At 37.3% G+C, this 22,468-nt stretch overlaps 1 protein-coding gene across 2 annotated transcripts; it reads right to left on the bottom strand.

Annotated features, from left to right (window-relative positions):
- Nucleotides 1–1,551: 1,551 nt before the first annotated feature.
- Nucleotides 1,552–21,206, bottom strand: NOL11 (nucleolar protein 11). 2 transcript variants are annotated; one of them, XM_084864154.1, is made up of 18 exons: nucleotides 20,935–21,206; nucleotides 18,962–19,075; nucleotides 18,791–18,847; nucleotides 17,578–17,726; nucleotides 15,304–15,361; nucleotides 14,867–15,011; nucleotides 12,811–12,999; nucleotides 11,473–11,549; nucleotides 9,747–9,870; nucleotides 9,184–9,272; nucleotides 8,141–8,215; nucleotides 7,522–7,706; nucleotides 7,120–7,245; nucleotides 6,758–6,988; nucleotides 6,100–6,178; nucleotides 4,881–4,973; nucleotides 2,138–2,245; nucleotides 1,552–1,966 (listed from the first exon to the last, which is right to left on the bottom strand). In XM_084864154.1, exons 1-18 carry the CDS (start codon nucleotides 21,073–21,075, stop codon nucleotides 1,850–1,852), a joined length of 2,157 nt encoding a protein of 718 aa, XP_084720280.1. In that variant the 5' UTR covers nucleotides 21,076–21,206; the 3' UTR covers nucleotides 1,552–1,849. The 2 variants fall into 2 exon arrangements, with proteins under 2 accessions (XP_084720280.1, XP_084720281.1); XM_084864155.1 differs by having other exon boundaries at nucleotides 6,758–6,928; nucleotides 20,935–21,162.
- Nucleotides 21,207–22,468: the final 1,262 nt, after the last annotated feature.

Genomic DNA, 22,468 nt, shown 5'->3' with positions numbered 1-22,468 from the left:
AAACACACATCCACAATATAAGCAATCTTCTATTAATTTATACTAATGGTATCCTGAAAGGCTTATATAGCTTATTTTAAAATTGTACACTGCAATAGAAAGGAACCAGAATCTCACAAAGTTTTTAGGTCCAAATTCCAATTTAGAGGAAATTCTGAATTCAGGAAAATTATCGATACAGACAATAGGGGGGTGAGGGCATGTACTGGGGGTTGGGACAGCTGGGGAGAGGTCAATGGAGGAAAAAGAAGACTTACGTAATACTTTAAACAATAAAGAATTAAAAAAAAGAAAGAACAGCCGAGACCGGTTTGGCTCAATGGATAGAGCGTCGGCTTGGGGACTGAAGGGTCCCAGGTTCGATTCCGGTCAAGGGCATGTACCTTGGTTGCGGGCATATCCCCAGTGGGGGGTGTGCAAGAGGCAGCTGATCGATGACTCTCTCTCATTGATGTTTCTAGCTCTCTATCTCTCTCCCTTCCTCTCTGTACAAAATCAATAAAATATATTAAAAAAAATAATAATAATACAAAAAGAAAGAACAACAAAAAGAATGACTGAGAAGCCCTGGCCGGTGTTGCTCAATGGTTGGAAAGGTAGTACATGCATTAAAAGATCACGGGTCCATTTCCCAGTCAAGGACATGTGCTGGGTTGCAAGTTTGATGCCTGGCCCTGGTCAGGGTGCGTGCAGCAGGCAACCAATTGATGTGTCACTCTCACATTGATATTTCTCAGTCCCGTTCATTCTAAAAAATCAATGGGGAAAATATCCTCAAGTGAGGATTAACAAAAAACAATGACTGAGGAGGAGTACCTGTATGTTAACTACCGTAGAACAACTCCTTTACATGGAGTACCTGACCAAAATGAAGCCTTTCTCTAAGGCAGATTAAGTTAAAGTCAAAATTCTAAAAATTTGGGCTCTAAAATCACATATGAACTTATATTTTATATACTATAATTTATAGGAACATTTAAAAATATATATTGTAACCCTTCAAATAAACATGTTTCAAAATTATTTACTCAACAGAGACTTTCATGGCTCAGAAAAGTTTCAAGTTACTTTTGGGAAACTTAATTCATCACCTGAAACTGATTTCATTTTAAACAAAATAAATGAGTTTACTTTCAATAAAGGAAAAGTATCCATTTCTCCTACATAAAACCATTCATTTGGCCTAAATCCAAAGAGTTAAAATGAGAAATTCTATGGTTAATCAACCTTTTAAACTATTTGTTTTTTACTATTTAGTAATGTTTTTATAACCTAAATTATCAACTAATCATGGAGGTAACCTGAGAGGTAATGTGTAGAAAGAGGTATTGTTCAGTGTCTAGGTAGGAAGAAAAGGTGAGTGGAAGTATAATACATAAAGAACAGGAAAAAATTGCCCTAGCCTGTTTTTCTCAGTGGTTGGAGCACTGGCCCTCGGGCTGAAAGGCCCCGCATCTGATTCTGATCAAAGGCACATACCATGGCTGCAGCTTTATCCCTGGGGTCACTTCCTAGAATGGTGATTTTTTATTAAAAGAACTATGCAAAACATATGGTAAGAAATTAGACTTTTATAAGTATCACAAATAAGTTTACTTAAAATTAGCTGTTACATAATTTCTAAAAGTTTCGGAACTTTCTCCTTCAATGTCCATAAACCGGGATAGGTTCGCGTGAGACCTCCAGTCCAACCCAGGAGCATCAATAAACGATGGTCCAGGGACTCGGACACATTTCCCTTGTCACTGAGACACAGTCACAAACAAAACACATCTCTTGCCTGGATGAGTGGGAAGAATTCACTTTTAAAAGAGTTTCATAAAACGTCTATGAAAGAGAACTGGTAATATCAGAAGAGTTCCAGCACTTCAATTGAATATAATTCTCTATTATTCTTTTCTTGATTCAATTTCTTTAGCTCACGAAAACTTACTTCAATCTTGTTGAGCTCGGAACAAATGCATATCTAAAGAAAAAAATTTCAGAATAACTTTTATTATCACTCTACATACGAAAAAGCCCTCAATTATTACTTACAACTATTTCAAGAAAAAAATTTAAGAATAAATAATAATTTAGGTGATAAATTATAATTTGGGTACAAAATGAATTCAGTATAGATTAAATAATCACACACCTGAGATTTCACAAACTTGTAAAGACTTAACAGTAGACTTTTGGCTTCTGGTATCATTACCACAACAGTAAAATTAGCATCTAGAAGTAGGCATATCCAATCCATAATCTGAAAGTAAACAGGAAAATAAACATTAAGATTTTAAATTTAATTTTAGGTTGATTCATTTCCCAATATCCATGATTATATCAAAGTTATAAAAATGTAACTCTTCCTTATAAATACCTGAAAATTTTAGAGATAAAAGAATTTTTAAACAATATAAAAAGGCTCTTTTCTGCTTTTTTTCTTTTTAAAATCCTCAACTGAGAATATTTTCCCCATTGATTTTCAGAGAGTGGAAGTGAGGGAGGAAGGGAAGGAAACAGAAACATAGGTGTGAGAGAGACATGTTGACTGACTGCCTCCTGCAGAGCCCAACCAGGGCTGGGGGTTGGGGGGGGGGGGTAGGGAATCAAACCTGCAATCCAGATTCATGCCCTTGACTGAGAATCAAACTCATAACCTTTTGGTGTATGGGCCGGCACTCTAACCACTGGGATATACTGGCCAGGGCACTTTTCGGCTTTTATACTTGCTATTTTAAAAGCATAATGGTGTCTTTTCCATAGTATTCATCAGTAAAGAGAAAGCTACAGTGATATTTAGTTCAAGGGAAAGTTATTTATTCTAATTACTGGCAGTTATCTCTTATTCTGAAATATAAACTATGCCCCAAGAATAGGGTATTACAGATGAGCTACCATGAAATAAAATAAAATTATTGCTATACATTTATTAAAGTACCCTATGTAGGCCTGCATTTCCAAATGGTGTAGTTAACATGCAAATATCACTATCATGAAAAAGTATTAAGGAAACCAGTGTCTATTTGGGGGGAGAAGGGAAAGCTGATACCCATGAAAGTCCTTACACCAAAACAGATTTTATAGGTATCAAAGAGCTAAATATAGAAAAAGGAACTATGAATGTACTAGGGAAAAATACTGTGCCTATTTTTACATTTTAGAGTGGGAAGGGCATTAAGCATGATGTAGCCACAACAAAGCCATGAGAAAAAAATTTAATAATTTTGATAGAAAAAATATAATTCACTTGATTAAAAAAAGGTTAATTTTATCAAATACAAAGAATTCTTTAAAAAGTATATATTTTACTGCTGAAACTGGGAATAAAACTATAAATACTTTCTAAGCCAAAATGAGAAAGACATAAAATGCAATAGAAAAATGCACAAAGAACCCAACAAGGCAGTTCACAAAAAAGAATAATATAGGCAAAAAAATATAGTTCAACATTCTTATTATCAAAGAAATGCAAATTAAAATAAAGCGCCATTTGTTATCTATTTGACTGGCAAAGAGTAAGGTCTCAGACCTTTTAGGTAGTAGTGCCGATTGTCACAAGCCTTCAGAAAGATAATCTACCATTTTCAAAACAAAAATGTGTTCATCTTTTATTCATTAATTTTGTTTATGGACATTTACCCAACAGGTATTCTCTCATAACTATACAAGAATATCTAGAAAAAGATGCCCAACAAAGGTTTGTTCACAATAGCAAAAAAACCGTAAACAACTCAACTGCTGCTATTTAGGGGACTGACAAATTAAGATTTTCCATAAACTGAAATAGAATATAGTCATTAAAAAGGATGAGGGAATGAGTAGATGTATGTATACTGGTCCAGGAAACGACCAAAACATAGTATTGACTGAAAAAAACAAATTGCAGAATAGTGTGCATACTATAGAATTATTAGATCTTTCAACTATAAAAACCCACTACTTAAAAAATTTTAACTTATTTTAAAATCAAAATAAAATTGAGTGTTTGAAATAATTAGAATAACACATTCTCAAACCACAATAATTTTTAAAAAATTCTCACTTAAGAATATCTTTTTATTTATCTTAGAGAGGAAGGGAAAGGCAGAGAGAGAGAGAGAATGAAAGAGAAAAAAAACCAATGATTTTTTTATTCTACTTATTGAGGTATTCATTGGTTGATTCTCGTGTGTGCTCTGACTGGGGATTGAACCTGGGACCTTGGTGTACGAGGATGAAGCTCTAAACAACCACGCTACCCAGCTAGGGCATCATTCTCTTATTCTTTTTCTTTTTCTTTTTTTTTTTTTTTTTAAATATATTTTATTGATTTTTTACAGAAAGGAAGGGAGAGAGAGATAGAGAGCTAGAAACATCGATGAGAGCGAAACATCGACCAGTTGCCTCTTGCACACCCCCTACCGGGGATGTGCCCGCAACCAATGTACATGCCCTTGACCGGAATCAAACCCGGGACCTTTCATTCCGCAGATCAACGCTCTACCACTGAGCCAAACCGGCTTTGGCTCTCTTATTCTTAAGAGGTTATTAGGAGGATACTTGTCACCCTCTCTCAATGAGGCTAAGGAAATTCTTGAAAAGGATCACAATAAAGAAGGAGAGTTGGAAAGGTAATAGGGGGAGATGAGGACAAATATATAATACCTTAATCAATAAAGAAATTAAAATGCAAAAAAAAAGCAGCAGGAATTTAAGATAAATTTGTTATTTCGTGTAGAATTAGAACTTTAAAACTCAATTGAAAGATGCTCCCACTCCAGTGGTTTGTATACAGGTAGAGGAAGGAAGTTCATATGGACTAGGAGACAAGGAGAATTCAGTTACTGAATTCCATATATATATTAAATAAACAGACTTTTCCCCAGCACCGAATAAAAGTTAAAAAATGATCTCACCTGGTTCAGGGTTGGAGGGTGTATTCCAGGAAGAGTCATAGTAGCATTTTCATTACACTTCAAATAAAGGAAGTACAAATACTGGAGAAATAGCTGGGTGGGGTAAAAAAAGGACAATTTATCACTTGGATAGAAATATGTTCTCCATATATAAAGCTAACAGAGACTGGAAGGAATTTAAGAGGCCACTGAATTTTATTATCTAATGACACAAAAATAAGTAAAACTGCAGTCCCTGCCATCAATGAGGAGTTCATCTGGTTTGGGAAGGGTGAGTAGGGAGTTTCTTTACAAACTAGTAGCCCTGTGCACAAATCGGTGAGCAAGAAGCTCGCAGCCACTTGCCTCAGCTGGCCAACCGCCTACCACCGCTGCTAGTTCTCCATTGCTGGTAGCTCACTGCCCCACCCTCCAGTAGCACTCCGCCCACTGCCCCGCCCTCCTGCAGCTCTCCACCACTTGTAAATTGGCCGTAATATTTTGGTAACAGATAATAGTATATTCCTCTCTTAAAAAAAAAAAAAAAAAAAAAAAAATATTGATTTTTTACAGAGAGGAAGGGAGAGGGATAGAAAGTCAGAAACATCGATGAGAGAGAAACATCGACCAGCTGCCTCCTGCACCCCCCCCAACCGGGGATGTGCTGGCAACCAAGGTACATGCCCCTGACCAGAATCGAACCTGGGACCCTTCAGTCTGCATGCCAATGCTCTATCCATTGAGCCAAACCGGATTCGGCTCCTCTCTTATTATGTAGGAGAATAATAAGTAGATGAGAGAGAATCCTTCTTAGGGCAATTTTAAAAAATATATAATTACAGAGAGGAAGGGAGAGGGATAGAGAGCTAGAAACATTGATAAGAGAGAAACATCAACCAGCTGCCTCCAGCACACCACCTACCGGGGATGTGGCTGCAACCAAGGTACATGCCCTTGACTGGAATCGAACCTGGGACCTTTCAGTCTGCAGGCCAACGCTCTTATCCACTGAGCCAAATGGGTTTCGGCTCTTTGGGCAATTTTTAAAATAATTTATAACTAGGATGGATTAACCTGGCCTTCAGGATTGGCACCAGGACTAGTTCTCACAATGAGGGCTGTGGAACCTCTTATGCACATGAAGGGAGCTCATACCTTTTGAATGCCCTAAAAGCTGGTGGAGTGAAGGTGCAAATTTAAACCAGAAGTAAAATTCCATTGGAGTTATAAGAACACTTACAGTGATATGCTGTGCTGGGATGTCTTTCAAGTGAGGGAGAAGAAACGATTCACTATATGCTGAATGAAGAACTGCATTTCTACTTAGGAATAAAAGAAAATCTTATACCAATAAATAAAGGCTTTTCTACTAAAAGTATGAGTAATTCCCTTTCCCAATAATTTGTTTAAAATTTATATGAAAGTTTTACTTTTCTAGAAGAGTTCTACCACTGAACATCCTCCTAATCACTAGAGTGGTATTTACTCAGAATTGAAAGAGTATAGCATCTGACATAAGAAAACAAGGTTAAGTAAGTTGTTTTAGTGTAGCAATGAATGTAATCCATTTTCAAGCAGAAACTAAAAAAACCCACAAAAAACCCTGAAAAACAAACAAACAAATAACAATAACAAACCCCACCCTGGGTTTTTGGTCCATTGGTCAGTGTTGGCCCGATAGACCAAGGCTGCCAGCTTGGTCCCTGGTCAGGGCACATACAACAATCCACCAATGAATACAAAATAAGTGGAACAACCAATTGATTTTTCTCTGCCCACCCTGTTAAAATAAATTTTTAAAAATCACTTTATATTACCTAATCACTCTTTAGTTTTGCTTGGCATTTGACTATACCCCCGAAAAGAGACAATACAAAGAAAACTATTTCAAAGGATACAGGAGAGCTGCTCTTTTTGGTATTACAGGGCATGAAGTGGTCTCCTCTATTGTCTTCTGAGGCTTTTTACTTAACTCTTTATCACAGTTATCACAATTATCTTCTTCAGGATTGAAGCCATTTTGAAGAATTCCCATTTGCCCTTCCATCTTCTCATCTTGTACAGCATCACTGTAGTCAGAAACTGACTCCATATTAACATCTATTTCTTGAAGATTGTCATCACCAATGCTATCATGTTAATGAAAAAAAAAGGAAGTCTTATCGCTTTTTGAACTTACTGGAAAATTTTCATTTTCAAGCAAACAACACAATAAATTAAAAATGCAGTGAAGGAAGGGGACCACTGGCTTCTAACTTACCTCAGGAACATTTTTAAGCAAGCACAGGTGACTGCTTCAGGAATGTCAGGGAACTGCTGTAGACAAAGCTGCAACATCTGTACGTCTGTCTTTTCTAATGCAACTTCCATTAAACCGGGGCACAAGCTAAGAAAAGAAAACAGGCATCATCTTTATATATTAAGAAAAATCTCCCCACAGGAACAGAGCTGGATAGATATGGCATACACAGAGATCAGAGAGAATTCATACCCACACTCATGTGAACCTTTTCCCTATCAAAAAAAAAAAAAAAAAAAAAATCAAAAAAAAAAATCTCAACTGCAAATAATTTATAAAGTTTTTCAAAGCATGAAAATTAGAACTATAGGAAACAAGGTAAAAAAAAGTTAAGCACGTAAAGTTTGGTGTGCAAACGTTTACCTGTAAGAAAGCACATGCATCTGGATAAGCTGCATCAGAGAGTTCCTTGGATAAAATGATGGTTCTGTTTTACATCTTTCCAGAAGTCCTATGGCTATGTCCCCAATCACAGTATGAAAGTCAGGTGTCCGCTTAGTAGCCAAAAATTTACGTAGTTCTATTTCAATGTGTTTTTCTGAATCTTTCTGAAAGGGCAGATTTAAAGAGTTCAGTCTGGTACATTAATAAATGTCACTCTGAACTTAAAGGTTCTCTAGCTCAACATTTTCTAACTCACTAACGGCATTCATGCATTTCTGTGGAAATGGAGTTGACAATTTGCTGCACAAAGACAAATGGCAAAGAAAAAAAAATTCAAGGGTTTAGAAATAAAAATCTTTAAGAGGATAAATTACAAGCATTCAATGCAAAGCTGAATGAGATACTAATGAGGGCACCGCCATCACACAAAATGCTTAGCAAGTCAAATAGACCAAAATATTGGGTAACTATGAAAATCTTAAGGTACTATACAAGTGTTAGCTATAGCTATAAAAATAATAAAAATAAGATAAAATGAAAAGTAAGTAGGATTTCTTTTAATCACTTGACATCTTATTTCTAATATTTTTTTATTTACCTTTATAGTTGATAAAAGTTGCTGGGATGCTGGAACTTCTGGCTGTACACTTGGTTCAATTGTCCTTCTCCTTAACTATAATTAAGTAAATTGATTAGGATCTCAAAATAATTTTTAAAAAAACTCCAATATACATTTAGAAGAATATAAAATATCCCAAAAAGAGACTAGCAAACTTATATTCTAATCACTAAGGTTTTTTAAAAAAATAATTTGATTTTATTATAGTGGAAAGTTGTTTATTTAAACTTTTAACTTAAATGTCTAGTACTTTTAAGGTTTTTTTATTTAAAATTTTAAAAAATTTCAGTTATTGATTTGAAAGGGGGAAGAGAGATAGGGAAAAAAGACAGGAGGGGAAGGATGGGGGAGAAGCGGGGCAGATAGAGACTAAGATTGATTTGTTGTTTTGCTCATTTATGCCTTCACTGGTGACTCTTGTATGTGTGCTGTCCAGGCCTACAGGGGCGATGTTCTAACTTAATTGAGCTATGTGGCCAGGGCAGTTTTTTGTGTTTTAAACACAAAATAAAATCTTTATACTCAGGAAGGTATTTTACTAGTTGCGAATTGGACCATTTTCACACCTGAATCTTACCTAAAAACATGCCCATAAAAATTAACTACCAGATAATGTGTGTCATTTTTGGATAAATGCTGTAGGGTTACCAAGTTCAAGAATTAAATTGCCCCATCATGCCCCACAGTGTTGCTCAGTGGTTGAGCATTGCCCTATGAACCAAGAAATCATGGTTAGATTCTCAGTAAGGGCACATAACCCCGTGGTGGGCTAGGCCCCCAGCAGGGATATGCAGGAGGCAGCTGATCAATGATTCTCTCGCATCACTTAGGTTTCTCTTTCTCTTTCCCTACCTCCCTCCCTCTACCTGCATCTCTGAAATCAATAAAAATATATTTTAAACTGCCTCACCATTAAAATCAAAGCTGTAAGAGCTGTACAGATATGAATCATCAAAATAATTCAACCTTTCCCCATTTTATAATATTTGCATTATTATTTGTATTTCAATTACCAAACTTACAATTCTCTTTGATGGCTCTGAGTTCTTGGATCCAAGTCCATATCCCTGAGAGGTTTCCCAATTTACAAAATGAGGCATGGTCTGAGTGCCTAAGAAAATAAAAAAACACACAATTTTTAGCATTCTTTGACCTATGTTATTTACTCAACCAAACAATCAAAGAAAAAACAAAACAAAACACCACCACTTCAGCACAATTCAAGAGAGGCTTGTCCATTTAATTTTACCGATAACCCCAGATAAGTCCGTCACAGTATATAGTAAAAGGCTCTGTGCCCAGCAACACTAAGCCAACAGATGAGACGGTGATAAACAGGGAGGGTAGAGGTATTAATGATTTTGTCTGGGGAACTCTCCCTGTGCCCCAAAAGTCAGAACACTGGTGTTCAAAACCACAGTGTAGCTCCTAAGCCTGTGGCAATAACTGCAATGTGCACTGTTCCCAAGGTAGACAGATACCTGGGACAAGGAAATGCCAATAATCAGTGCAAATTTCAACGTAAGAACAGACTCTGTAAACTGATGGCTGTTTATATTAATCAAACAAACTAGTAAGTTCCTACCTGAATCTTGACCATGTTTGAGTTTTCCAAGAGCACCTGCTAATGATGACATTTCACACTTGTATGGAATCACAGTTAGAATTTTTCCATGTAGCATAAACAAATGTTCCCCATAATACCAAAGCTACAAAAAAAGTTATAAAAAATGTAATCATTTTTCCTCCACTTCTATAATCTGATTCAACAAAGTCATATAACTTTTAATAATAATTTATGGTATGAGCAATCTTAATAAAACACAAAAGAACATTCTAAAGTTAAGCAACTTTTCAGAAAAATCCCATGTACAACTTATTAATTGGATAAGTTTACATAGTTCTTATTTTTGCCAATGTCTGACTGAAGCATAAAATTTAAAAGATACTCTCGACTCAAAAATCTGATTGATATATACGCTAAGTATTTAAAATTAATATTATCACTACTACATATCTATTAACATGATAAATATTACCAAGGCAATTGCAACATGGGAACACTGTAAGATGTACTAAGTAAAAAGGGCAGAACTGAACATCATCTAATGATTCAAATTATAAAATTGTAAAAATAGGCATATCAACAAAAAACTCAAGGGAACATGAAAATCAAAACTAAGTTTGTTAAAATAGTGAAATTGTGAGTGATTAATTTTGTTAAAATTGTTTTTTAAAATAAACTAGAATTAAATTGTATGCTGAGAAATATAGTTTCCTTATTCTAGAATTACAATTATCAATAAATCCTATTATCTTGATTTAGATATGAGTAATCACTTACTAAACAACCAACACTCATTGAGCACCTTTGATAGACACTGAAGACACACAAAGAACAAAACAGAGGACCCCTGAGCCTCTGAAAGTTTACAGCCTAGTCTGCGTAAGTGTTAATTCGTTAAGTATTTTTTTTTAAAGTATATTTTTATTGATTTCAGAGAGGAAGGGAGAGGGAGATAGAAACATTGATGATGAGAATCATTGATCAGCTGCCTGCTAAATGCCTAGTGTAGACTAGAGATTGAGCCCACAAATTGGTCTGACTGGGAATCAAACCCTGACTTCTGGGTTCATAGGCTGACGCTCAATCTCTGAGCCCCACCAGCAGGCACCTAAGTATTCTTATGCAATTCCATAATAATGTTTAACATATAACCTAACAGGTCAAGTTATTAGGAAAAGTAACATATAACAGAAATGTGTTTAAAAAAAAAAACCATAAAAGGGTATAGTTCAAAATACAAAAGTAGAAAGACCAAACCAGCCTAGCCGGTGTGGCCCAGTGATTGGGCTTCGACATATGACCCAGGAGATCACGTTTGGTTCCCAGTCGGTACATGCCACGGGTGTGGGCTCACTGCCCAGTGTGGCATATGCAGGAGGCAGAATATCAGTGATTCTCCTTCATTATTGATGTTTCAATATATCTCTTGCTCTCCCTTCCTCTCTCTGAAATAAAAAAAAAAAAAAAATTTTTTTGGCGGGGGGTGAGAAAGACCAAACCAAAGAGCAGCTAAAAACCAAAATAACTTAATGACTAGTTAATTGTTCTCCCTGATCTAAAACTAGCTATAATTTAGTCTTACATAAGGAAACTAGTAAAACAACTGAATTAAATATAATCTTTTGGGTTAAAAAATATTTAACTTATTATAATAAAAAAAACCTGCCAAAATATTTAGAACAAAGATGTCTCTTCATTAGACACAAAAATAACTTGAAAAAAATTCCCAAGTGCAAAAACTTACTTGACCACTGGTACCTTGTGGTAATTCTTTTGAAACCTGCAGTGTTTGAAATTTTGTATTCCATATGGAGAGGCATTCTGTGAAAAAGAGAGAAATTCAGAATAAGTCCCAAGAATAAATAAATATATGATGCCCTGTGGGTGAGACAAAGGAAGAGTCATAGTTAAACACACAAGTTTTGCTTTATTGAGTGATGATAACAATGATTGCCACAAAAATTCAAAGGAATCAGACCTTACGAAAAGAAGAATGCACATGTTATGTGTGGGGGCAGGGTGTATATAAGTTATCTGTGTACTTCTCCCTCAATCTGGCTATCAATCTTCAAAGGTCCAAAAATATAAAGTTAATAATAACAATATGCTGATATGGGAAGGTCTCTATGATATCTCAGGTTCAGATACAACTCTAACAGTGGTTACTGGTTTTTTTGCTGCATAGAACATGAACCAGAAAGAGGAAGGAGGTGGGTTGAGAGAGAAGCACAGCATAGTAAAATGGTTAAAAGCCAGGACTTAAGGGGGTGATGTACATGGCACATTAGAGTCAGCCTGTGCGGGCTGAATCGTAGTTCACGATTTAATTGCCTAACGCCCAAGTTTCATGACTTGTGTGAAATAGGGATGATAACTGTACTTTTAAGTTTGTTGGAAGATAACATGATAGAAATAATGAGATAATTTAAGTAAAATGCCTGGCACATAGCCAAGCTATCACTAGTAGTGCCTATAAGCAGGAGAAACTTAACCAAGTACACAGGTAAGGATGGGCATATCAAGTTTGTAGTCAACAAGGAGCCTGGCCGGAATAAAGCAGCGGGTTCTTGCGGTGAGGTTGGGAGAAGAGACAGGGAAAGGTGAATGGGATCTAGACTGTGAGGAGACCTGGGTGGTAAGCAGTAGTATAGGTGGAGACCCAATCTTGCACTGGCCAGGAACTGGCTCTTTCATGATAGACTCCAAGTCTGTGTGTGTGCGTAGGGGTTTTTGGGGGTGAGGTGATGATGAAAATCCTGCTCTGAAGTGACATAAACGAAAAAGCATACTAGTAGTCCCCAAATTTCAAGCTGTCCAAGTCCAGGGGATTTCTATTCTGTGTAAACGAAGCCAAGCTATGAATTTAATGCTCTAGGGAAGGCTTACCAATGTATCAAATGCCTATGTTTGGCCATCAACACCTGAAGTCTTTCTTTCTTTCTTAAGACATGAGTCATGAGCAAAGTAGTGATGCAAGGAAATGTTTTAGGAAGATTAACAAATGCAAGATGAAAGTCAAAGACCTACAGAAACTCTCTGAAGGAAAAATCCAAAGGACTTCTATTGACTTGCTTTTAGTTACCCTTAGAAGCTGGTAGAGGTGGTCCCAGGACTGCTACGTGATCTTGATCCAGGACACTGAGTGCATTTCGAGCATTTCCAGACACGACCGTCTTGAGCAACAGTGACCTAACTACCCTAGGTTGTTGATTTTTTTCTGGGTCACTCGGATGTATTGGTATCAAGGTTTCATATATACACCCATCTGAGCCTGTTGAAAACAAGTATTTGTTGTTCAGTATTGGATAAAGAACAAATATTTACCTGTTATAAATATATGTACTCGGTTGTTTATAAGATTTTATCAATTTTGGTAAAATACAAACAGGATCCTACCAGAAAAATAAACAAATGTGCCAATCATTATCACTCTTTGCCTTCACTTAAAAGAATCTAGTACAAATTTAAAAATAAGGAAGGAGGCCCTAGCAGGTTTGGTTCAGTGAATTGAGTGTTGGCCTGCAGACTAAAAGGTCCCAGGTTCGATAATGGTCAAGGGCACGTGCCTGGGTTGTGGGTTCGATCCCCGGTGGGGGTTGTGCAGGAGGCAGCCAATCAATGATTCTCATCATTGATGTTTCTATCTTTTTCTCTCCCTTCCTCTCTGAAATCAATAAAATATATTTTTAAAAAATAAAATATAAAATAAAATTAAATTAAGGAAGGAGTATCATTAATAAAAATCTTAGTAAGAAATGTCTTAATAGCCAAGAAGTCAAAACTGTAAAAACCTATAATAAAACATGACAGGAGATTGTCAGGTATACAGAAGATCTAGTCACTGAAAGGATCTCTCATTAGAAATAAATTAGCATTCTAATTTATACATCACATTTCTTGTTACCTCATACCCCTGAAAACCATATGAAATTGCTATATTTTTTGTATGTTAACTGAATTTTGGCAATTCCATGTTGTTCTAGATATGTTACAGGAAGATTTTTAGGATCCTGTGGTTCAGAATCCCTACTTCAGTGTTCAGTAAGCTAAAATATAACTTACACACTTTTGTTTAACAATAAATATGCTCTGTAGGTTAAACTTTAAGAAAACCAGTCCCTGTTAAGCAAAGGCATTAAGCAGATTCCAATGACCCAGAAATAATAAATGATGGAAGCATTTTTATTTTATTTTATTTTTTTATTTTTAAAATATATTTTATTGATAGTTTACAGAGAGGAAGGGAGAGGGATAGAGAGCTAGAAACATCAATGAGAGAGAATCATCGACCAGCTGCCTCCTGCACACCCTCCACCTGGGAATGTGCTCGCAACCACAGTACGTGCTCGCAACCACAGTACGTGCCCTTGACCGGAATCGAACCCGGGACCTTTCAGTCCGCAGGCTGACGCTCTATCCACTGAGCCAAACCGGTTTCGGCAGGAAGCATTTTTATTAATAGCTATTGCAAACATTTGCAAACTGAAAAACTTCACAAAGATTTTTAATTGTAATAATACATATGTTCTCTAAATATTGCTCTTGTTTTTTCCTCCCTTAACCTTCTCAAAACAACTTCAAAAGAAGCCAAAAAGGGTAGTGGGAGAGTATAGCATTAGTTTCCCCCCACACTAGGCATGACTGGGGCATTATGTACAGGTACACTCCAAGGCATTAAAGTAGTATGTAAAACACTGGTTGGCTTAGGCCTAGAATGCTTTGTTAGTCTCCTTTTACCCACCTGCCTCCATTCAAAGAAGGCCGCACTAAACCTTATGATTGGGAAAAAAAGAAATGGAGGGCCATTTAGTAACAATCTTAGATATTTTACAGTTCAGTAATTATTATATAAAAGAACCTGGTCTTATCATGATAAAGATTAAAGGTGATTTTTTCTTTTTTGATAGTGTTATATTATTATTTACTGCTTATGATAAACTTAAAGACATAGCATTTACCTGTAGAGAACCAATGACTTAAGCTTGACCAGACATGGCAACGCACAAAAAGTAAAAGTATAAATACTTGTAAGGAAGCTTGCAATGAAAAGTGCTACAGCAGAAAACTGCAAAAACAAGTACTATCCTGTAATATTCTTCTATTTACAGTCATTGAAAAATTCAAAGAAAAATACTTACTTAATGACAACAAAGAAATGAATTTCCGATCCAAAGATGCAGTAAAACTCTGTATAACAAATTTTTCTTCTTGTCCAAGTAAGAGGGTATATTTGCTTAAGACACTTGAGTTAAACTTTTGTACATAAGCAAAGTAATTTCCATGCTGAAAAAAAAAATTATTTTGAAATACTCTTTCAACCAACTATATTTAAATGTTATAACCATTTGTTACCCCATTCTAATGACTTTAATGGGTGCTTAAAAACCTACTGTCTAATTAAAACGTTATATTTCAATTAAGCATAGAAATATAGCCAGAAGGCTCTTTAGTATATAAAAGATACAAAATACATAATCTTCAACAGAAATATTGACGTCCTATTTTATTTTTAAAAATAATTAAGTGATTTTAAAATGTTATACACCATGGCCCAGGAATTAGAGATCTCACTTACTTTTTCAGTAATAAAGATTAAGGCAGGATGCCTAAATACCATGAAAAACTTTGTCCACCTAAAAAATAAAAAAAGTATAAAACGCTAAATCACCAGTTGAGAGAAACATACCATCAATCTAAATTTAAAAAAATATATTTTATATTTTTAGAGAGAAAGAGAGAGATCAGAGAACACTTAATTCAGTGTTCCAAAATACAGGGTGGTTTACAGTTGTAGGTATAAGAAACACGCAAGTTACTCTTCATATTATTATTGTATTATTTTCCATATGAACAAATGTAAACCTACGTTTGCCCCACCCTGTATATACCAGAAGCAATTAGTAGGTATTTCTCTGTCAAATGCATCTGTGGATTAAATGCAAGTTGCTGAACTTCCCAGTCTTAAAGACAATCATGTGAGTTATAAAGTTTACAAGTGGGTAGGGTAGAGTGTGACAGTATGATATGTTTCCCAAATTTATTGGTGCCTCTACCCTCCTCGCCCCTGTCTTTTCTGGTTAATCCTCACTTGAGGTTATTTTTTCTATTGATTTTTAAATTTTACTTATTTATTTATTTATAAATATATTTTTATTATTGGTTTCAGGGAGGGAGGGAGAGAAGAGAAAGAGAGAGAGAGGTGCACCTGACAGTGAAACATCCGAATGGCTGCCTCCTGTACACCTTGTAATGGGGTAATGGGGTCTGACTGGAATCAAACAGTAACTTCCTGGTTCATAGGTCGATGCTTAACTACTGAGCAATGCCAGCTGGGGTCCACTGATTTTTTTTTTTTTTTTTTTTACAGAGTGTAAGGGAGGGAAAAGGAGAGAGAAACATCAATATGAGAAAAACACATTGACTGGTTGCCTCCCACACATGCTCCAATCAGGGCTGGGGATTAAGTATGCAACTGAGGTACTTGCCCTTGATTGGAATCTAGGACCTTCCCGTCTGCGTCTGCAGGTAGTCACTCTAACCACAGAATTAAACCAGCGGAGGACCCCCTCCCTTTTTAAAAAAATATATTTTATTTTTAAAAAAATATATTTTATTGATATTTTACAGAAAGGGAGAGAGAGGGATAGTCAGAAACATCGATGAGAGAGAATCATCGATCAGCTGCCTCTTGCACACTCCCTACTGGGGATGTGCCCGCAACCAAGGTACATGCCCTTGACCGGAATCGAACCCGGGACCCTTCAGTCCGCAGGCCAACGCTCTATCCATTGAGCCAAACCGGTCTCGGCCCCCTCCCTTTTTGAGAGTCACTTTTTGGGACTAGCATTCGGAGAAAAACATTAGAATCTCAATTGCCTTTTTGAAGTGACAGTGGGAACTTAGGCAGAGGAGTGTGAAAAGGGCTTGTAACCAAGTCTGCATGGCCAGTTTTTTGAAAAATGACTATTAACCCAGATCCTCTACCTATATTTTTTCCCCAGTTGCTCACACTTCAAGGGAAGTCCAAGATAGAGCTAATTGGTCATTGTCATTGTCCTTGTCTACACTATTCATTAAGTACAGATCTTTGCTTTGACTTTTAGAAAGTTAGTTTGATTCAGTTGGACCTGGAGAGCAAGTTAACTCATCAGGAAATATGATAAAATAATGGGGAGGAGATCATGAAATTGCCTGCTATCCTTTGGGTGATTCATTTTCTTGGTTTTGTTCCAGGATCTGGGAAAGCAGATGGGCTCAAACACTATCGTGTCACTAACAAGCTGCACATTTCCTCAGGGGGTAAGGATTCTAACTATGGCAGTCAGGGCAATATAATAGAAGTAAAGATTATTTTGGTGTGCGATTACCCACTTCATCTTCAAATAACTGACTATCCAGTTTTCTGTCATCAGAACAGACTCATATGATCTTACAGTTTCCTCAGTCATCTATCACCCTAGAGGGTTTTGAGGTATGTCATTGCAGCCAACGTTTTATAAGTGGTTTTTAATAAGGCTTTCATTATGTTCATAACCAAAAAAATTTTTTGAAAAAAATCCTCACCTGAGGATATGTTTTCATTGATTTTTAGAGTGTGGAAGGGAGAGAGGGGAACATTGATGTGAAACATTGACTGGTTGCCTCCTGTACACGCCCAACTGGGGATGGAACCCACAAAACTGGGTATGTGCCCAAGACGCTTCTGTGCACAGGATGACCCTCCAACCAACTGAACCACCCAGCCAGGGCTAGTCAAGATGCTTTTAAACAAAGCAAACAGTGTTATAAAAAAACATGCAAAGTAACTTTTCATTTTGGTAAAAATTCACTTACAAATATTAGAACTTACTTAATCACTTCTTCATCAGAGATAACGGTTTCAATTTTCTGCTGGGGCTCTGCAAGCAAGGCCTCCAAACCACGAACGGCACCTTCCTTGAATAACACCAAGGGTTCTGTTCCTGGTATTGAATGTATTCTATAAACCTCAGCTGACAACTACGAGAACATAAGAATATTTTAATTTTTATTCTAAACCAATTGTCACCTACAAGGATAAAGACATTTAGAGAAGGCTTATTTTAAGAACGGATTTGTTTTCATTTTGATTCAGTTCTGTTTTATAACTCTGCATGGTTTCAAAGTCAAATCTACAACATAAATTACATACAGAAGTCTAACTTTTGCTCCTAAATGTCTACCCTGTTCTCTGCTCTCCCCCTTAAGTAATCATTTTTATTCATTTTTAGTTTATCCTTCCATTGTGAATACTGGAGGTGAGGCTACAACCAAAACTGGATGTGGGGAGCAGTACAAATAGAGCCACTAGCAAGGGATTCTGGAGCTAAAGACTGATGCCATAATTACAATCATACCTGCAAGCCCAAGAAAAGATGTTAATTCCACTGTATGAAATTCAGGACCAGGTTACTACAAGGTAAATGGAAAGCCTGGAGCCAGGGAACAGCACAGTCAGCAGGTTAGAAATTTCGAGGGTCCAGGCAACAACTGCCATTTATATCTGAATCAGCTCTATTATGAGCTAACTTCTAAAATGTGCCAATTATAATTAGAGTTAGACATTTAGAAATGGAAGGAACTTTCTAGATTAACCTAATTTGAGATTCTCATTTTATAAGTAAGAAGCAGTTAATGAACACACTTTAGGTCATTAGTAAAAAAGGCAGTCATGGTTCTTTTTCAATGCATTATGTGCCACTCTTAAAATATAAAATGCACGAAATTTGCAGGGTTTATTTTAAGAAAGGCAAAGTGAAGTTGTTCTCACAAGGGACACACCACAAACATCTAAACTCATGGAAATAACTACAAATTTATCATTCAGGAGGTATTTAAATCCTTAACCTCACGGGATAATGAAGTTTATATTTTGTAACATCAACTCATAAACTGAGACATGTAAGATAAATAGAATGAGAAACTAATTATAAGCTTTATGCTCACATTCACAGATGCAATAAGATAAACAACCTACTACAAGAATGCTAATTATTCCATCTCACCAATATCTAATAAATATGTTGAAAAATCCAAAGACTTACTGTAGCTTTAAATACTTTATCCAGGTTTACATCTTCATTAGTCCATAATCTCAAAACCTTAAATTAAAACATAGAAGTAAAAAAAGTATCCCAATGCTCACTTATATATAACACTAAGCTATTAAATGAATATTTTGTGTTTTATATGTATATAAAAGTTTTAAAACTCACCTTGCTATCGTGTACAACAATATATTCTCCAGTCTGAAAGTTGCACACAGCTGGACATGTTATAACTTGACCTTGTTTCACTGACCAGCTCCCCAAAGGTTTCTGATCTGAAACCTAGTAAAATTAACATACAATAGTTAATTTTATAGTCAGTTTCTGACTATAAAAGCAATCAAATTTATAGTTAAAATGATAGTATTCAAAAGATTTTCTACATCAGAAAGATAGTCACAGAAAGACAAATACTGTATGATTCCACCTCAGACAGAGAGTAGAATAGTGGCCACCGGGGCTGGGAGAATGGGCAGTCATTGCTTAATAAGTACGAAGTTTCATATTTGCACGATGAAAGAGTTTTCCGGACACGGATGGTGGTGAGGGCTGTCCAACAAGGTGAATGTACTCAATTTAACACCCTGAAATGTATGCTTTAAAAAGATGGTTTAAGCTGAAACCGGTTTGGCTCAGTGGACAGAGCATGTCAGCCTGCGGACTGAAAGGTCCCAGGTTCGATTCCGGTCAAGGGCATGTACATTGGTTTCGGGCACATCCCCAGTAGGATCTCTCATCAATGTTTCTAACTCTATCCCTCTCTCTTCCTCTCTGTAAAAAATCAATAAAATATTTTTCTAAAAAAAAAAAGATGGTTTAAGACAGTTAATTTTGTTATGTGTATTTCCCCACAATTAAAAATATAAAATACCTTTACAAAGTAGTTAAAATGAAAATATAAACAATAGTACATTAAAAAAAGTTTATCCCATTGTGATTTTGAACAGAAGCATGGGAAATTAAGTAGGAGTAGCTAATAGTCACATTCCTTTGCAGGAATTGTAAAATTTTAAGTCCACCTGACAGCTCAGGTAAAAACCAATAGTGTCATCAGGAGAGTCAAAACAGGCAAATAGTTTGGAAACTGTTTGCAACTTGTTCCCAAAACCTCAAAGTAGATTGATTATCTAGCTTCTTAAACATACGGAAAATTATATTCTGCGACCCAGATTTTAAGAAAAAATTACGCTATCAGTAAAAATAAAGCTGCTTAGCCGGGACCGGTTTGGCTCAATGGATAGAGCGTCGGCTTGGGGACTGAAAGGTCCTGGGTTCGATTCCGGTCAAGGGCATGTACCTTGGTTGCGGGCATATCCCCAGTAGGGAGTGTGCAGGAGGCAGCTGATCGATGACTCTCTCTCATCGATGTTTCTAACTCTCTATCTCCCTTCCTCTCTGTACAAAATCAATAAAATAAAAAATAAAAAAATAAAAATGCCACTGGAATGCATAATAAAAAAAATAAAAAATAAAAATAAAGCTGCTTAAAAGGTGTCTTCAGGCTTTAGAATGGAAAGGGGGCGGGGCGTGTAGCTTTCTTCAGCCTCACTCCCCGGATTTACAGCGCGTAGTTGGCAACAGATTTATTGTAATCAAGGTTCCCATCAAGATATTAAGAAAGCAAATAATAATAATAATAAAATAAAAATACACAAAACGTTTCCCCGAGGGGATAAGTGTATGAACACAGGGATACACCAGTTCCCACCATATCAGTCGTCCCCTCCCGCCCGACTAATCTCCGTTCAAACCCTTCAGCGGGCAGACGGGGTGACAGAGCCCCCAGGAAGGGAACCGGTAAGGCCGTGTCTCTCCGGGGGTTCGAAGCAAAAGCACAGGCTTTCTTTCCTTTCCGAGCCGAGTCCACGTGCACTTAGACGCTTCGCAGAGTGCAACGCAGAAATATGCCTCTCGCTCCAGGAAAACAACCAAATCAAATTCTAGCCAAGTCAAATTCCTTAGGCATTCCGGAGGAGCCAAGCTGGCTTTCCGCTAACCCCGCTAGAGGGTTTTGTTTTTTTTTCTTTCTGAAAGCTGTGAGAGACCCAAGGCTCCGGCTCCGCAATGGGCGAGAGACAGCAGCGGGGCGCTCCGGTCCCATCGCCTCCTCTCAGAGAGCAGGGCGGTCCTATCGGCCTTACCTTATAGAGGATGACGGTCCTGCCGCTGTCGGTTATTAAAAACTGGTCTGTTTTGTCGCACTGCTCCACGCCCAAGAGTCCGTCAGGCCCGGCACCCAAGGGTACCGCCGACAACGTGAATTCCCCCTCCAGGGCTGCCATCTTGGGCAAACCGAGGGACCGCCGCGCATCCCTCCCGGCACGCTTCGCGCTTCCTCTCGCGAGATCTAGGAGTCCGTACTGACGGGAAGAGTCTGTACAGTCGGAGTCTGCGACTCCGACGCGAGTGCTGCGTGGGTGGGCGGGGCCTGGAGTTCGCGTGAGAATCCGCCTCCCAGGCCACGCCCAGCGAGTCCCGGATGTACTCCTGCTGGGAGAAGGGGCGGGGAAACGCTTACCTGTAGGGAGTCCGCGGGGCTTTACGGAGCTGCGCCCTTGGGAGGAGGCTGAAGGGTGGGCGTGGCAAGTGTCCGAATGTAAATTACATATATATATTTTTTACTCTAATCGAACTCTCTAGGAATTCCTACCACGACCTAATGGGACAGATAGATTCTTTTTTTTTTTTTTCCAAGTTCACGTCAGACGGGTCATGTGCCAAAGGCTTAACAAGATTAATGGGCGGCACATCTCACACAGCCGCGTGAACACCCAATCATCAAGCTTATGAACTCCGAAAGGATCGTAGATAGATTCTTAATAACGTGCTGCTGTACCTAAATGAAATACCTAATCCCCCAGCTTCTCAGAACCCACCAGTCAGCCTGCTGCCTTTCAGGCCTCCCAGGTTGTCTCTTCTCTGAGCACCAGGGGGAGGAAATCTCTCTATCACAGTGTCTTTCAACCTTTTCATCTCATGGCACACATAAACTAATAACTAAAATTATGTGGCTTACCAAAACATAGATTTATTTTTATTTATTTATTTATTTTTTTGCCAATCTAACACTCACATTGGACAGCTATTGTGTTGGCTGTTGTCTTTTAAAAAATATTTTTATTCATTTCAGAGAGGAAGAGAGAGGGAGAGAGATAGAAACATCAATTATGAGGCCCCAGTTTGGCTCAGTGGATAGTGTCAGGTCGACTGAAGGATCTTGGGTTCAATTCCTGTCAAGGGCACGTGCCTGGGTTGAAAGCTCAATCTCCAGTAGGGGGTGTTTAGGAGGCAGCCAATCTGGAAAACATTGATGTTTCTATCTTTTTCTCCCTCTTCCTCCTTTTCTGAAATCAATAAAGGGAAGGAAGGAAGGAGGGAAGGAAGGAAAAGAAAGGAAGGAAGATCAATGATGAGAGAGAATCATTCATCAGCTGTTTCCCACTCTTTCCCTACTGGGGATGGGTCCCACAACTCCAGCATGTGCCCTGACCAGAATCAAACCATGACCTATTGTGGGACTAAGGAATAAACAGTGAAAGGTTACTCATAATATTGAATTTGTGCATTCTTTCTTTTTTGGCTTGAAGACTTTAAAACAGGAAGTCATAAACTTTGTGATTTCAAGAAACCTTTATACACTTAAAATTTATTGAGGCACATGAAGAGCTTTGGTTT

Source organism: Pipistrellus hanaki (genome assembly GCF_964339955.1).
Source record: "Pipistrellus hanaki genome assembly, chromosome: 16".
Taxonomy (NCBI): Eukaryota; Metazoa; Chordata; class Mammalia; order Chiroptera; family Vespertilionidae; genus Pipistrellus; species Pipistrellus hanaki.
Note: the sequence above shows the minus strand (reverse complement) of the source record. Positions and strands in the feature narration are given on the sequence as shown.